General features: G+C 37.3%; 1 protein-coding gene across 1 annotated transcript; it reads right to left on the reverse strand.

The window, feature by feature from the left end:
• Window positions 1–3,853: 3,853 nt before the first annotated feature.
• Window positions 3,854–4,528, reverse strand: LOC112197154. The gene has a single exon (XM_024337732.1). It carries the CDS (start codon window positions 4,526–4,528, stop codon window positions 3,854–3,856), a length of 675 nt encoding a protein of 224 aa, XP_024193500.1.
• Between the last annotated feature and the right edge of the window lie 9,886 nt (window positions 4,529–14,414).

Consider the following 14,414-nt stretch of genomic DNA (forward strand, 5'->3'; position numbering starts at 1 on the left):
GCAAGATAATAGAGACCCAAGCAAGCTTAACTACAATTAAGCTAGCTAATGGTTACCACACTTAATCCTAGGTGCCACAAGACTAATAAGTTGTCAATTTATCAATCTATTCGTCACAATTGCCCACAACATAATTTCAAAAGGTGACAAAGCCTAGAAATATGCTTCAAATGTCCAATAAATTCAGATTTAAAGCATACACAATGGAAATTGCACTTATTAAGAGTAAAACATCAATATTTATACAAAATGAGTTAGAGCTTCACAACCCTAACTCCCAAATTGAACTACTCACAACCCATTATCAAATACATCATCAAATACATAAGAAATTAAGAGAAATGATAGAGGAGAGAGGGAACACAAGCTAAGCTCACAATTTGCTATAGGCAAATATAAACCCAACTTGAAATTAAGCCCCAATTCTTTACCAAAGTCAAAATCCCTTGTGGTGATGAAGCCTTGATGATGTGAAGTGAAAGCCTCTTGATTGCTCTCTCCAATTTTTGAAAGAAAATGATAAAAGATTTAAAAATGGAGGAGAGAGAATGGGGAGGTGGGTTGCGGCTGTAGAGAAGAAGGAAGAGAGAGGATAGGGAATTCGTGTGGTGCTGTAGGTAATAGATCTATATACATGGGTGTGCGGCCGAATTGTGACTCAGGTTAGAGAGATAATTGGCCGTGTATATATATATATATATATATGGAAGAGAGAGGAGAGAATTGTGGAGACTGGTCAGCACATGAGAGGAAAGAATGGATAGGGCCACGTGTCAACATTTTGTGGTAAGTGATCAAAGAAGAATAAACAGCTGCACGTGCATGTCTACTTAGAGTTAGGCTTAATTAAGCTTAATTAGAGTTAGGCTTGATTAAGCAATTAACAAATCCACAATTTCGTCCTCTTGTTGAAAACTCAAATCTTCACCATTTTTGCGTCATTCTATCTCGTTTCCGCAACTCCGTTTATTTTCTACAATATAAATAAAAATAGATTAATTACATAATAATTACTTTTGAAATAATTAGCTTAATTCTAGTGTTTAGAACATAATTACGCGCATAAAAATGCATGTAATCAATTCTTTAAAATACGGATCATCATGTCACGACCGGGGTGCCCTAGGTGGTCATGCCAAAGCCTGAATGAGTCAGTGTCCCACATTTCAATGTTGGTGACAGCATAGGATTCAATGATCCGAATAGTAGTGAGGTACAATCCACTGGATTGACTCATTAATTTCTCTAAAATGCGTTTCCTTCCACATTCATTAGAGGTAATATAAAGGTATTTAGTTCTATTTCACAGTGGGTTTCTATATGATAACCATTGGCACGAATATCTTTGAAATTTAACAAGGTTCAATTAGCTCTTGGTGCATACAGAGCATCTGTGACATTAAACATTGTGCCATTAAGCAGCAAAAATTTGGCAGTTCCTCGCCCTTTTATTACTTGAGATGATCCAATCATCGTAGTTACAGAGGAATTATAGGCCATTAATTCAATGAATAATTGCCTATTCCTTAATATGGTGTGGGTAGTCCCACTATCAACTAAGCACTCAAGTTCTCCTTGATTCATTCCTACAAATAAATGGGAGGTATTATTAATTAACTCAAAAATATATCTCATATTCTTTAAAGTATTTCTATTTTAGGTAGAATGATAATCTTTTCATTCTAATAATTTTTTTCTCTAGATGTATTGCTTTACATGTTTATAGTGTTATTTCAAACTATGTAAATATGTGTAGTAAATAAAAGTCGAATAAATTCAGTGCTTCAGAATAAAATTTGAAATTTATTATTAAGCCAACGATAATCAAATCAAGGTCTTATTTAGAAATCTAATTCATCAAACCATTCTTTAAGACCATACAATAGTCTAATTAAAAATGAGGCATTATGCCTTCACATCTGTCTTTGAAAAATAAGATAAATAAAGTAGATCAGTCAAAATCTGGAGCATCCCACTACTACAATAATATGCTTTAATGACACCAAACAAGGACACATAATTTATGTGCAGTCCTTGAAGATTATTAAGGACACCTATCAGCCAAATTGAATTTTTTAAGTGAGGGAAGTGTTTTTCAAGGACACACAGACTTCTTCAATACTGTGTCCTAAAAAAAACTAAAATTTCGGCGGCTCCAATGTGACTCAAATAAGAAAAGAAACGCGCTCTACTTCGAGTATTCCCTCCCCAATTTTCAGTTTCCCTCCTCCCCCAATTTTCGACTTCCCTCCTCCACCATTTTGAAACCCACCACGAGAAACAAAATGTTGTTTCGTTCACTATTTTTGTTTTTCAGTTCTAATAGAAGAAAACAGATCCAAGCTGAAAACACATTCATCTCATTCGACTCGGCAAAGGCTTCGATCGGTAAGGATTCAACTTGAAAACTCGTAGTAAGGTCTGAGACAGATTCAGGGTTGAGAGATTCTGGGAAAAGTTTCAGTTGGGAAGAGCAGGTTTGACTCTCTTCACAGTACTCCTTTTCGATTTTTTTTTCCCTTTTCTAGCTTAATTATTGCTACTGATAGTGGGTTTGGCTTGGAATCCTTGGATTGTTGATTATGGATTTTGGGTTCTGTAATTTATCACTTTGAGGTGGGTGTTTGTTAAATACTAATTTTGAGTGATGATAGTTTTGTAAATTAGTTCAAATTTTGGTACAGATGAATGTATGCGGTTACTTGTGCTTCAGTTCTTGATTCTGGTTCCCAAGTAGTTTTCATTGCTAATCCTTTCCTTTATGTCCAGGTAATTGCTCCTCTTTTTGCTGAAATTTATTGGCTATTGCAATTCTGATAAAACAACTAGTTGGCTGTTGCAATTTCTTTTGATGGTGCTCTTGATCCATATTGGCAGCTTTCGATTGATGATGTTCTTGTGGTGGATCCCAAACCTGAGGTGTGTATCTCATATTTTTGTCTTTTGCAGTGCTTGTTGCCTTATTGTAAAGGCATGATTTGCAATAGAGCTAAAACCTTTGGATCTTTTATAGCTTCTCTAATATTTACAGAATAAGTTGCAGTACTATATTTGTCTCTAGTCAGCAGTTTTGTTACCTTATTATAGGGCATGTAGCAATTTTGTTTTGGTTCATAAATCATACTCAAGATTTCTTTAGTCTGTTTGTATTTGCTTGAGAAACTTTAACGATGTGCCAGGTGTTGAATCATTCTTCTGCTATCCTGTTGCAGCAGCCCAAGATTCAATAAGATGGTGGTAGTATGTCATGTAAAAAGCCATTTACAGGTCTCTAACAAGATGGTGGCAGTATATAATTTGTAAGCTTTTATTTGGACTTGCATATAACACAAAATTCATCAAGCACATGCATTTAAAGTTTACTTAAGAACAAGAATTAAAGTTTGTACATTGACTACTATCCAGATCATATTACAATTAGGAAAGTGAATAAATATTGTAATATGTGGAAATCTAATTAAGATGTGAAGTAATTATTCACATAAGCATAATATCTGGTAATGTTTGCAGATTAGAGACTAACCATATGCAACTAGGATTCCTCAATGGGTAAGGATCCTTAAGCATTGTCTCCTATAAATAACATGGTCCATGCCTTCTTATAAATCCTTGCAAAGAATTAGCTATGTGAATAGGGGACCCTAAATCTAGCCACCAAGAATCTAATGGAACATTAACTAAGTTAGACTCAAAACAAGCAAAACAGATTTTATTACCTTTTTTAGACAACCATCCCTTATACTTGTGACAATTCCTTTTTAGATGCCCCACTTTTTCACAAAAATAGCACTTGAAGACTGTTGGATTCTTATTTACTTTCAGTGAGTGAGATCCTCCAGCGGAAGTAGAGCCTTTATGGAAATTTCTTTGATGAATTAGAAGACTTCTTTTGGCGAACAGTTTTGGTTTCCTCTTTATTCACTAGGTTTACAGTAGCCACACCTTTTCCCTTTTCTTTCTTGATCCTACTCTCTTCTTGCACACAAATCGAAATCAACTCATTTATACTCCATTTTTCCCTTTGAGTGTTGTAAGTTGTGATAAGCTGACTATACTGAGGAGGCAGAGACATCAGGATCATGTGTACTAGCATAGGATCAGCTATAGGGGACTCCAATGCTTTCAGTTTGTTGGCTACATCTATCATCTTCAAGCAGTGCTCCCTAACACTACTAACTCCATCAAATTTCAAGGTCATTAGAGAATTCAAATGGTTTACTGTTTCGGCTTTATCACTCTCTTTATATTTCTCCTCTATAGCCTCAAGATACTTTGTAGCTGTTTTACACACTGGAATCTCTCCCCTTGTTGTTTCTGTCATAGCTTTTTGCATAATTTTTAGGTTCAATCTATTATCTTTGTCCCATTTTTCTGCTTTGTCTTTTTCAACTCTAGTACTGGTGGTCACAATAACTGGTCTGGGTTCTTTGAGAGCTAAGTCTAAATCCCACACACCTAGATAAATTTCTAGGTCATTCTTCCACTTCTTAAAATTATTTCTAGTCAAGGTTTCAATGGTGAGGTTCATGGTAGCAGGGTTGATGGCTGAAAATCAAAATAAACTAGCATAAGTACCTATTTTAGCCTAACAATTATACATGTTTCTTTAGATTTTACATACATACGTCTATAACATAGAAGCATGGAAAACAATCATACAAGCAATCAATCTTTATAACAGCCCCATTCTGTAAATTTTGTTAGCTGCACAACACATTTGAGCAAGAAGCACAACTAACCCTTATGTTCTTTATCACACCACCAGAGGTCTTAAAACACCAATTTCATGAATAACTTCCTAACTTTGGCCTAAAGAAATTATTCTTTCCTTATGTGTTTTAAAGTTTCTGTAATGTGCCAGTTATGTACAACATCTATTAAGAATTTTAGAACCTTTTTTGGAAGAACATCTAATAGCTTTGTACATCCCTGCAACCTTGATCCTGAAATCTGTAGTTTTTGAGAAATCTTTACAAAACTAACTGCTTTGGCTGAAAATTTTATCAAAACTTCTCAATTGATCAAGAATGTTTCACTGTTTTGTTCATACAAGCATAAAATTGATTTTGGAAAAACTGTATTGCAGGGGAAAACTTGATTTTAGAAAGATGTTTTGACAAAAATTTTGGCTCATATGAATAAAAACATATGTATCTGCAAGAATCCTTTAAGGGATAAGAACTTCAGTTGTTGGAAAAAAAAAAGGTTTTCATAGGATTCTATGGTTCCTGCAATCCTAAGCTTCTAGACGTGATTATATTTAAAGCAACAATTAAGAAACAGCCCATCAATCCAATCACAATAACGAATCATGCTTAGGAGGTAGAGACATCATAATCATGATAACCAACAACAGAAACACAATCCCATAAATTTGCAGAAATTATCAAATTGAAATCTAGAGTTTAGTTTGTGTACCTTAAGCACAGCAACTTCCAATCAACGTTATCGCAGACAAAATCCAACACCGCATTCATTAACCAAGCAAGGAACAATCAGGTTTTGATTTGAAAAACTTTCAGAGGAAAGGAATTCCTTAGCCCCTCCTTCTTTTGTTGTCAACGGTCGAGAAAAAGCTGTCTTTTGCCGTTGTTCTTGATTAAGGCTGAGATTTTGGGTTTAAGTGGTGGGCTTCCTGATTTTATTTTATTCTTTACAGGCCCAACACAACACCAAAAAACAAAAAAAATCATTCCTCCTTTTTTGTTTTTTTTTTCTTAACAAAAACTTTAGGCATGTTTAAAAATTATTTTGGTTGGTTCCTAGGCAAACATGCTAGGGCTCTGATACCATATGTTTTAGAATTAAACAATGTTTTTTATGTACCTTCCATGAGAAGGAATTTGATTTCTTGTTCAAAACTTGCTGAAGTTGATTTAAGCTATTTCGTCAATAAAATTGAGTGGATTTTGTTTTACAACAATGCTCCTGTTGGTAAAGCTTTTATTGTGCATGGTTTACGGAAATTGACTTATTCTTATGTCTCTGAAACTTTTCTTGTTGAAAACTTAGGAGTTAAAAGGAATTTTGTGAATGAAAAATCTTCAAACCTTTGGCATAAAAGACTTGGTCACATATCTAAAGAAAGAATTTAGAAGTTAGTCAAAGAAGATATTTTGCCTGATCTAAATTTTGTAGATTCAAATGTCTGTGTGGACTGCATTAAGGGAAAACTAACAAATAGTAGTAAGAAAGGTTCAACTAGAAGTCAAAATTTGTTAGAAATAATACACACAGACATCTCAGGGCCTACTCTCCCCATACCATATGTCGAAACCAGTATTTTATAACCTTTATAGATGATTTTTCTAGGTTTTGTTATGTCTACCTAATTTCGGAAAAGAGTCAAGCACTTGAAATATTTAAAATTTTTAAGAATGAGGTTGAGAATCAGTTGGAAAAGAAAATAAAGATAGTGAGATCCGATAGAGGAAGTAAGTACTATGGAAAGTACGATGAAACAGGACAACATAAGGGACCTTTGCACTTTATCTAGAAGAGTGTGGCATCATAGCTCAATATACAACACCAGGGACACCACAGCAAAACAGGGTAGTAGAGAGAAGAAATAGAACACTAGTAAATATGGTAAGGAGTATGATGTGCACTACAGGGTTGTCAAGATTTTTATGGGGAGATGCTTTAAAAACAGCAAATTCAGACAAATCTAAAGGTTTTAGATTTTATTGTCCTAACTACCATCTCAGAATAATAGAAACAAGGAATGTAAAATTTATTGAAGACACTAAAGCTACACAGAGAGAAGATATGAGTGATTTTCTTTTGGAAGAAAAGGAAGCTATTGCTAGAACCTTATCAGAAAACAATCAGCAAAATTTTGTGTTGCCTGCACTTTTCCCTACTACAACAAGAATTACAACTTTGAAGAGATCCCTGAACATGCTGAAAATCCACCTCAAGTTTAGATACCAGAACCAGTAATTCCACCTAATCCTCCACCAAATCAGCAACCTCCAGAGCATCCTCAACCACTTATTCAGCAACAAATGCCAATTCAACCCTTGAGACAATCGCAGAGAGTTAGGAGACCGGCAATCTCGAGTGATTATGTCCTTTACCTTTAAGAAACAGATTTTGATATAGGAGAGGAAGATGATCCACTAAGTTTTAAGCAAGCTGTTGAAAGTATGCATGCTAAGAAGTGGCAGGAAGCAATGGAAGTAGAGTTACAATCATTGTATGAGAAGGAAGTATGGGAATTAGTTGAGCCTCCTCCTGGTATCAAAACAATAGGCTGCAAGTGGGTTTATAAAACAAAGAAAAATTCGGATGGGAGCATAGAAAGACATAAAGCTAGACTTGTAGCTAAGGGGTTTACGCAGAGAGAGGGAATAGATTATAATGAGACATTCTCACCTGTTTCAACTAAAGACTCTTTCAGAATAATTATGGCTTTAGTTGCACATTTTAACATGGAACTACATCAGATGGATGTTAAAACTGCTTTCTTGAATGGTGAATTGTATGAAGATATTTATATGAGGCAGCCTGAGGGTTTTATTGATGAAGGTAGTGAGCACTATGTGTGTAAACTTAAGAAATCTATCCATGATTTGAAGCAAGCGTCTAGACAGTGGTATCTCAAGTTTGAATAAGTAATGGTGTCACATGGTTTTATCGAAAATCCACTAGATGAGTGTGTATACCTAAAAATTAGTGGGAGCAATTTCATTTTCTTGGTTCTATATGTCGATGACATTCTTCTTGCCAGCAGTGACTTATCTCTTTTACATCAAACAAAAGAAACTTTAAGATGAAGGATTCCTCCTATGTACTTGGTATCGAAATCTGCAGAGATAGAAAGAAGGGACTTTTAGGTTTGTCTCAGAAAAATTACATAGACAAAGTTCTTAAAAGATTTAAAATGGATAAGTGTGCTCTGGGGGATGCTCCTATGACTAAGGGTGATTTGCTGCATAAAGATAAGTGTCCCAGGAATAATTTAGAACAAGAATCCATGAAAGATAAACCCTATGCCTCACTTGTTGGGAGCCTGATGTATGCTCAGGTCTGTACTAGGCCTGATATTGCTTATTCTGTTGGAATGTTGGGTAGATTTCAAACAAACCTAGGTCATGCACATTGGGTGGCTGGAAAGAAAGTCTTAAGATACTTGCAGGGCTCTAGAGACCACCTTTTAGTGTATAAAAGAATTGAAAATCAAGAACTAGAAGTGGTAGGATATTCATATGCTAACTATATAGGGAAAAATAAGTCCAAAACTCAGAAAAAGTCCACATCTGGTTTTGTGTTTATGCTTGCAGGTGGCGCAATTTCTTGGAAATCTGTAAAACAGACTTGTGTGACTACATCTACAATGCATGCTAAGTTCATTGCATTATATGAAGTCACTATACATGCTATGTGGCTTAGAAACTTTATTAAAGCCATTAGAGTAGTGGATTCCATTCACAGACTCTTGCAGATTTACTGTGATAATAGTGCAGCTGTGTTCTTTTCAAAGAATAATAAGAGATCCTCAAAAACTAAGTTTGTAGATCCTAAGCATCTTCTGGTTTGAGAGAAAGTGAAGCATGATGAAATTGTAGTTGATCATATTAGTGGAGATAACATGGTAGCAGACCCTTTTACAAAACCATTAGCAATTGGGGTTTTTAAGGAACATGTTATGAATATGGGATTGATTCAGTCATTTGACATGGCTTGAATCAGTGGGAGCTTGAGATAAGCTCAGTTTTTATTAATTGAAAAGCACATTATGTGCCTTTGTCAAAGAAACAGACGAAGAGGGAATCAGGCAATTACAAATCACAGCTCAATCAGCATTTAGTATCATCAATGTAATTGATATTTCCGTTGTAATCCTATCCCTATATAAAGGGGTTATAAAATGAAATGAGTAGACCAATTCCAATTGTCATTTTACTTTAACACGTTATCAGCACGCTCAGAGCAAATAGCCAAGAAAAAAAAAACCCAAACCCTAAGAAGAAAAAGTTTTTTTTTTTTTTCTGCCGCCACAAACAACAACAATTCTCAAAAGAAAAATTTTTCTCCGTCCAAGACCGGCCTCACCTCCATTCCTGTCTCCACCCAGCCCAGAGCGATTTGCTCTCTGCACCCACCAGGCCGAGCGCTGCAGCACCCCACCTCTTGATGCACACCAGCGCAACACAGAGTCGCGCAGCCGACCTCCGCTGACCACCCACGCATCAGCCTGCAAGCCAGGCCACCTCCCAGCCCTGCATCATCGCGGTCTCCCACCTGCAAATAGCACCTTGCGGCAGATCCTGCCGTGCAACAGTCCCACGAGGCCCCAGCTCCATTTAAAGCAGCCCGCGCATCTGACAGCAGCAGTCCCTTGCAGCAGCATGCACGACCCCAGCCCTTCACCGGTTGCAGATCCTAGCGCACACCTAGCCTAGCCGCTGCCCATCTGTAAACCAGAAACAAGAACGCAACAGAAAACCAGAAGGAGAAGACGAGAAAAAAAAAAGAAAGAAAAAAAACAGAGAGAGAGAAAAAAAAGGGTGATCCGGCCCTAAGAAACAACCCGGCCCAGAATTAAAAAAAAAAGAAAAGAAAGAGAGAGAGAAACAGGCCCTGTGGCCCAGAGAAAAAAAATAGAAAAAAAGAGAGGCCCTGCGGCCCAGACAAGAAAAAAAATTATTAGAATGAAAAGAATACAATTCTACGCAAATAGAAATACTCTAAAGAATATGAGTTATATTTTCTAAATACCTCCCATTTATTTATAGGAATGAATGGAGGAGAACTTGAGTGCTTAGATAATAGTGGGATTACCCACACAATATTAAGAAATAGGCAATTATTCATTGAACTAATAGCCTATAATTCCTCTGTGACTACGATGATTGGATTATCACAACTTATAAAATGGCGAGGAACTGCCAAATTGTTGCTGCCTAATGGCACAACATTTAAAGTCACAGACGCTCTATATGCACCAAGAGCTAATTGAACCTTGTTAAAGTTTCAAAACTTTTTGTGCCAACCGTTATCATGTAAAAACACACCGTGAGAATGGAACTGAATACCTTGATATTACATCTAATGACTGTGGAAGGAAACGCATCTTAGAGAAACTTACGAGTCAATCTAGTGGACTGTACCTCACTACGATTCAGATAATTGAATCCTATATTGTCACAAACAATGAAATGTGGGACACTGACTCATACAGGCTTTTGCATGACCGCCTATGGCACCGAGGTCGTGATATGATGATCCGTATTTTTAAAGAACTCACAAGGACATCCCTTCTTTCGAGTGAAAAATGGGAAAAAAAATCTGCCACACTGCAAGGTGTCGGTTCTAGTATTGCTCAAATACAGTCATTGCCTTCTGAAGTACCAGAAGCACTACCTCCCTCCCATTATGCCTCATTGACTATTTCAAAGGCTCATCACTCGTATTGCAAAGCTTGCTCTTTAGCAAAAACAGGATTGAGACCTTCCTATGCTAAAGATACAAAACAAAACATTCCATTCTTACAAAGGATACAAAGAGATGTCTGTGGACCTATCCATCCAGAATGCGGACCATTCAAGTACTTTATGGTTCTGGTGGATGCTTCGACAATCTGGTCAGATGTCATTTAATTGTCCACAAGAACTGCTGCAATACTCCTAGTACAGATTATACTTTTAAGGGCTCACCACCCTGATCACCCTATCAAGTCTATAAGGCTTGATAATGCTGGAGAGTTTACATCAAAAGCATTTGATGATTATTGCATATCTATTTGGATCGATGTAGAGCATCCTGTACCCCATGTGCATACACAAAATGGTCTCGCAGAAGCCACCATCAAAAGGATACAGATGGTGGCTAGGGCATTGGTTATGCATACCAACCTGCCTATATATGCATGGGGTTATGCAATATTACACGTAACTTTACTTATTCATTTCAGACCCACAGCTAGCCAACCATTTTCTGCGTACCAGTTGGAAACTGGATATGAGCCTGACACTTCACACTTACGCATATTTGGTTGAGCAGTATATGTGCCTATTGCGCCCCCACAGCGCACCAAAATGGGTCCTCAGAGACGATTAAGTATTTATGTTGGATATGAATCCCCAACAATTATCCACTATTTGGAAACCTTGACAGGCGATCTCTTTAACGCTAAATTTGCGGACTGTCACTTTGATGAGATAGTCTTCCCGTCGTTAGGGGGAGATAGGAAAAAGGATTTTCCAAGGAAACGACAGGAATTGTGGTGGTTTGTCTCCACTCTGTCTCATTTTGATCCCCGCACTTCACAAAGTGAAAGTGAAGTGAAAAGAATAATCGCTCTTTAGAACGTAACAGATTCGATGCCTGATGAGTTTACTGATATCGCAAAAGTGATGAGATCACATATACCAGCTGCAAATGTGCTCGCAAGGTTATAAGTCCCCAACAGGAGGCACGGTGCCGCAGATAAAGGCACTGCAACCGCACTTAGTGGAGGTGTGGTTGAGGCCGTGGATCCCCAAGGAAGAGGGGGAGGTCACTTGGTTCGATTGACACTCACCCAAGGAAGAAGAGGGTGAGTAAGGCACAAACCAATCATCAATGTATAGAATCCCTCTCATGAGATTGTCTCTGATTATAGTTATGTCTATGAATCAATACTGGAGGATGCTCCGATGTTTGAAATGATTCCAGAGAACAAAGAAATCTCAAAGGATTACGAGAGTGCGTATAAGTTGATAGAAAGATCTTCCATACACATTGATGATATATACTGTTGCTCAAGGAATCATAGAGCATGATGATATCGAACCACTCTCTATTGAAAAATGTCAACAAAGAGCAGATTGGCCTAAATGGAAAGAATCAATCCAGGTAGAATTAGACTCTCTGACAAAGAGACAGGTATTTGGTCAGGTAGTGCTAACCCCACCAAGTGTAAAGCCTATAGGACATAAATGAGTCTTTGTCAGAAGGCGTAATGAGAAGAATGAAGTCCTGAGGTACAAGGCTCGCCTTATGGCGCAAGGTTTCTCACAACGCCCTGGAATTGACTACGAGGAGACATACTCTCCCGTAACGGATGTTATAACGTTCAGCTACTTAGTTAGCTTAGTAATTTCCGAAGGACTGGAAATGCAGCTCATGGATGTGGTTACTGCATATCTCTATGGGGATCTAGATTCAGAGATATATATGAAAAGTGCCTGATGGCCTTGCATTACCCAAGTTAAGTGACTCTAAACCACAGAGTGCGTTTGCAATTAAGTTGAAACGCTCACTCTACGGATTGAAACAATCCAGGCGGATGTGGTATAGCCGTCTAAGTGACTACTTAATTGGAAAGAGATATAAGAACGATGAAGTATGCCCCTGCGTATTCATAAAGAAAACAAGTTCCGGATTTGCAATTGTAGCTGTATATGTCAATCATATGAACATAATAGATACTCTTGATGAAATAAGAGAAACCGCGAGATACTTGAAATCCGAATTTGAGATAAAGGATCTTGGGAAAACTTGATTCTCTCTAGGCCTTGAACTAGAACACCGAGTTTGTGGAATACTAATCCACCAGTCTGCGTATGTCCAAAAGTCAGGCGATATAACATGGACAAAGCGCATCCTGCTAGCACTCCCATGATCGGTCGAAGTTTGGATGTAAGGAAAGATCCATTTCGTCCAAAGGAAGATGACGAAAAGGTGTTGGGAGCTGAAATTCCCTATCTAAGTGCAATAGGCACATTATTGTACTTAGCCCAATTTACTCGACCAGACATTGCATTCTCAGTGAACTTGTTAGCTAGATTTAGCTCAGCGCCAACGCAGCGTCACTGGAATGGTATCAAGAACATCTTCGATACCTAAAAGGAACCATTGAATTGAGACTATTCTTTCCCTACAGAGAGACAAGAGGGACCGCAGATGGAACTGCAATCCCTAAAGGAAATGTTGATGGCGAAAGCGCCACTCCCTACACTAAAACGCCAAATGACTTTTTGGTCAGTTTTGCTGATACTGGGTACGTCTCTGACCCACATAAAGGTCGTTCCCAAACTGTTTATGTATTTACCAGTGGGAACATGATGATATCTTGGAGATCAACTAAGCAAACCCTTGTGGCTACCTCCTCGAACCACTCAGAGAATATTACTCTACATGAGGCGATTCGTGAGTGTGTATGGTTAAGAGCTATCATCACACATATTCGAGGGACTAGTGGTTTGAGTTCTACCACTGAAGAGCCTACTTGCATTTATGAAGATAATGCAGCTTGCATCGAACTGATGAAGCTAGGATATATCAAGGGTGATAATACAAAACACATCGCCAAAGTTTTTCTACAATCAGCAACAACAGGCTCTCCTCAAGATTCAAGTGAATCAAGTAAGGTCTGAGGAGAATGTGACAGATTTGTTCACCAAATCATTGCCTAAGGCCACATTTGAGAAACATGTGAAAAGCATAGGAATGCGAAGACTTTCCAATCTCCCCTGATTAATGTAAGTATCAGGGGGAGGTGTAGACGTCAGGGGGAGTCTAACACACACATGTCATTCTCAAATGTAAAAGGTGCGTTGTGCTCTTTTCCTTCGACCAAGGTGTATTTTTGTCCCACAGGGTTTTTATTGTTACTTGGCAAGGTTTTTTGTGAGGCAACAACTCATGCACCATTTCATCTTTGACTTAGCACAAGGGAGAGTGTTAAAGGAAAAGCACATTATGTGCCTTCTTCAAAGAAACAGACGAAGAAGGAATCAAGCAATTACAAATCACAGCTCAATTAGCATTTAGTATCATCAATGTAATTGATATTTTCATTGTAATCCTATCCCTATATAAAGGGGTTATGAAATGAAATGAGTAGACCAATTCCAATTGTCATTTTACTTTAACAGTTTTGTAATTTTTTCTTTTGGTTTCTGTTTGTAACCTCTTGAATGTCATAATAGACAATATTTTCAGATTTATTAAAGTCAATATACATGGATTAATGTCTCAGATTCTTATGTTTTATGATTGCTGCAGCATATGATTGATTGATAAGTATGTACATGTACTAGTTTTTCGGATGTTTGATAAATGCATCCATGACATTAGATCTATTTGTCTGTTTGATATGTTACAGTTGCAGAAGATCTTGGTTCTCTATATGAGAAATAGCAAACTTCTCATGAAGTATAAAGAATGATTCTGTAAGTGCAGAATAAAGGAGGACCTTATGTGGAAATTCAGGTACTTACATTCACAATGCAGTATTCCACATGATTGTATTATGTTGTTGGTGGTTTATGTGATTACAACTCTGTTTCTAGTGATTATGGAAAACTGGTGTTGCTGATTTAGATGCAAGTTTTTCTTTAGTTCTACTATAGTGGTTGTGATCATATTAACCTTGAAATTAGATTGTAGAAATGTACAATATCAGTGATCACAAAAGAGGTTCT

Source organism: Rosa chinensis, chromosome 4 (assembly GCF_002994745.2).
Source record: "Rosa chinensis cultivar Old Blush chromosome 4, RchiOBHm-V2, whole genome shotgun sequence".
Classification (NCBI taxonomy): domain Eukaryota; kingdom Viridiplantae; phylum Streptophyta; class Magnoliopsida; order Rosales; family Rosaceae; genus Rosa; species Rosa chinensis.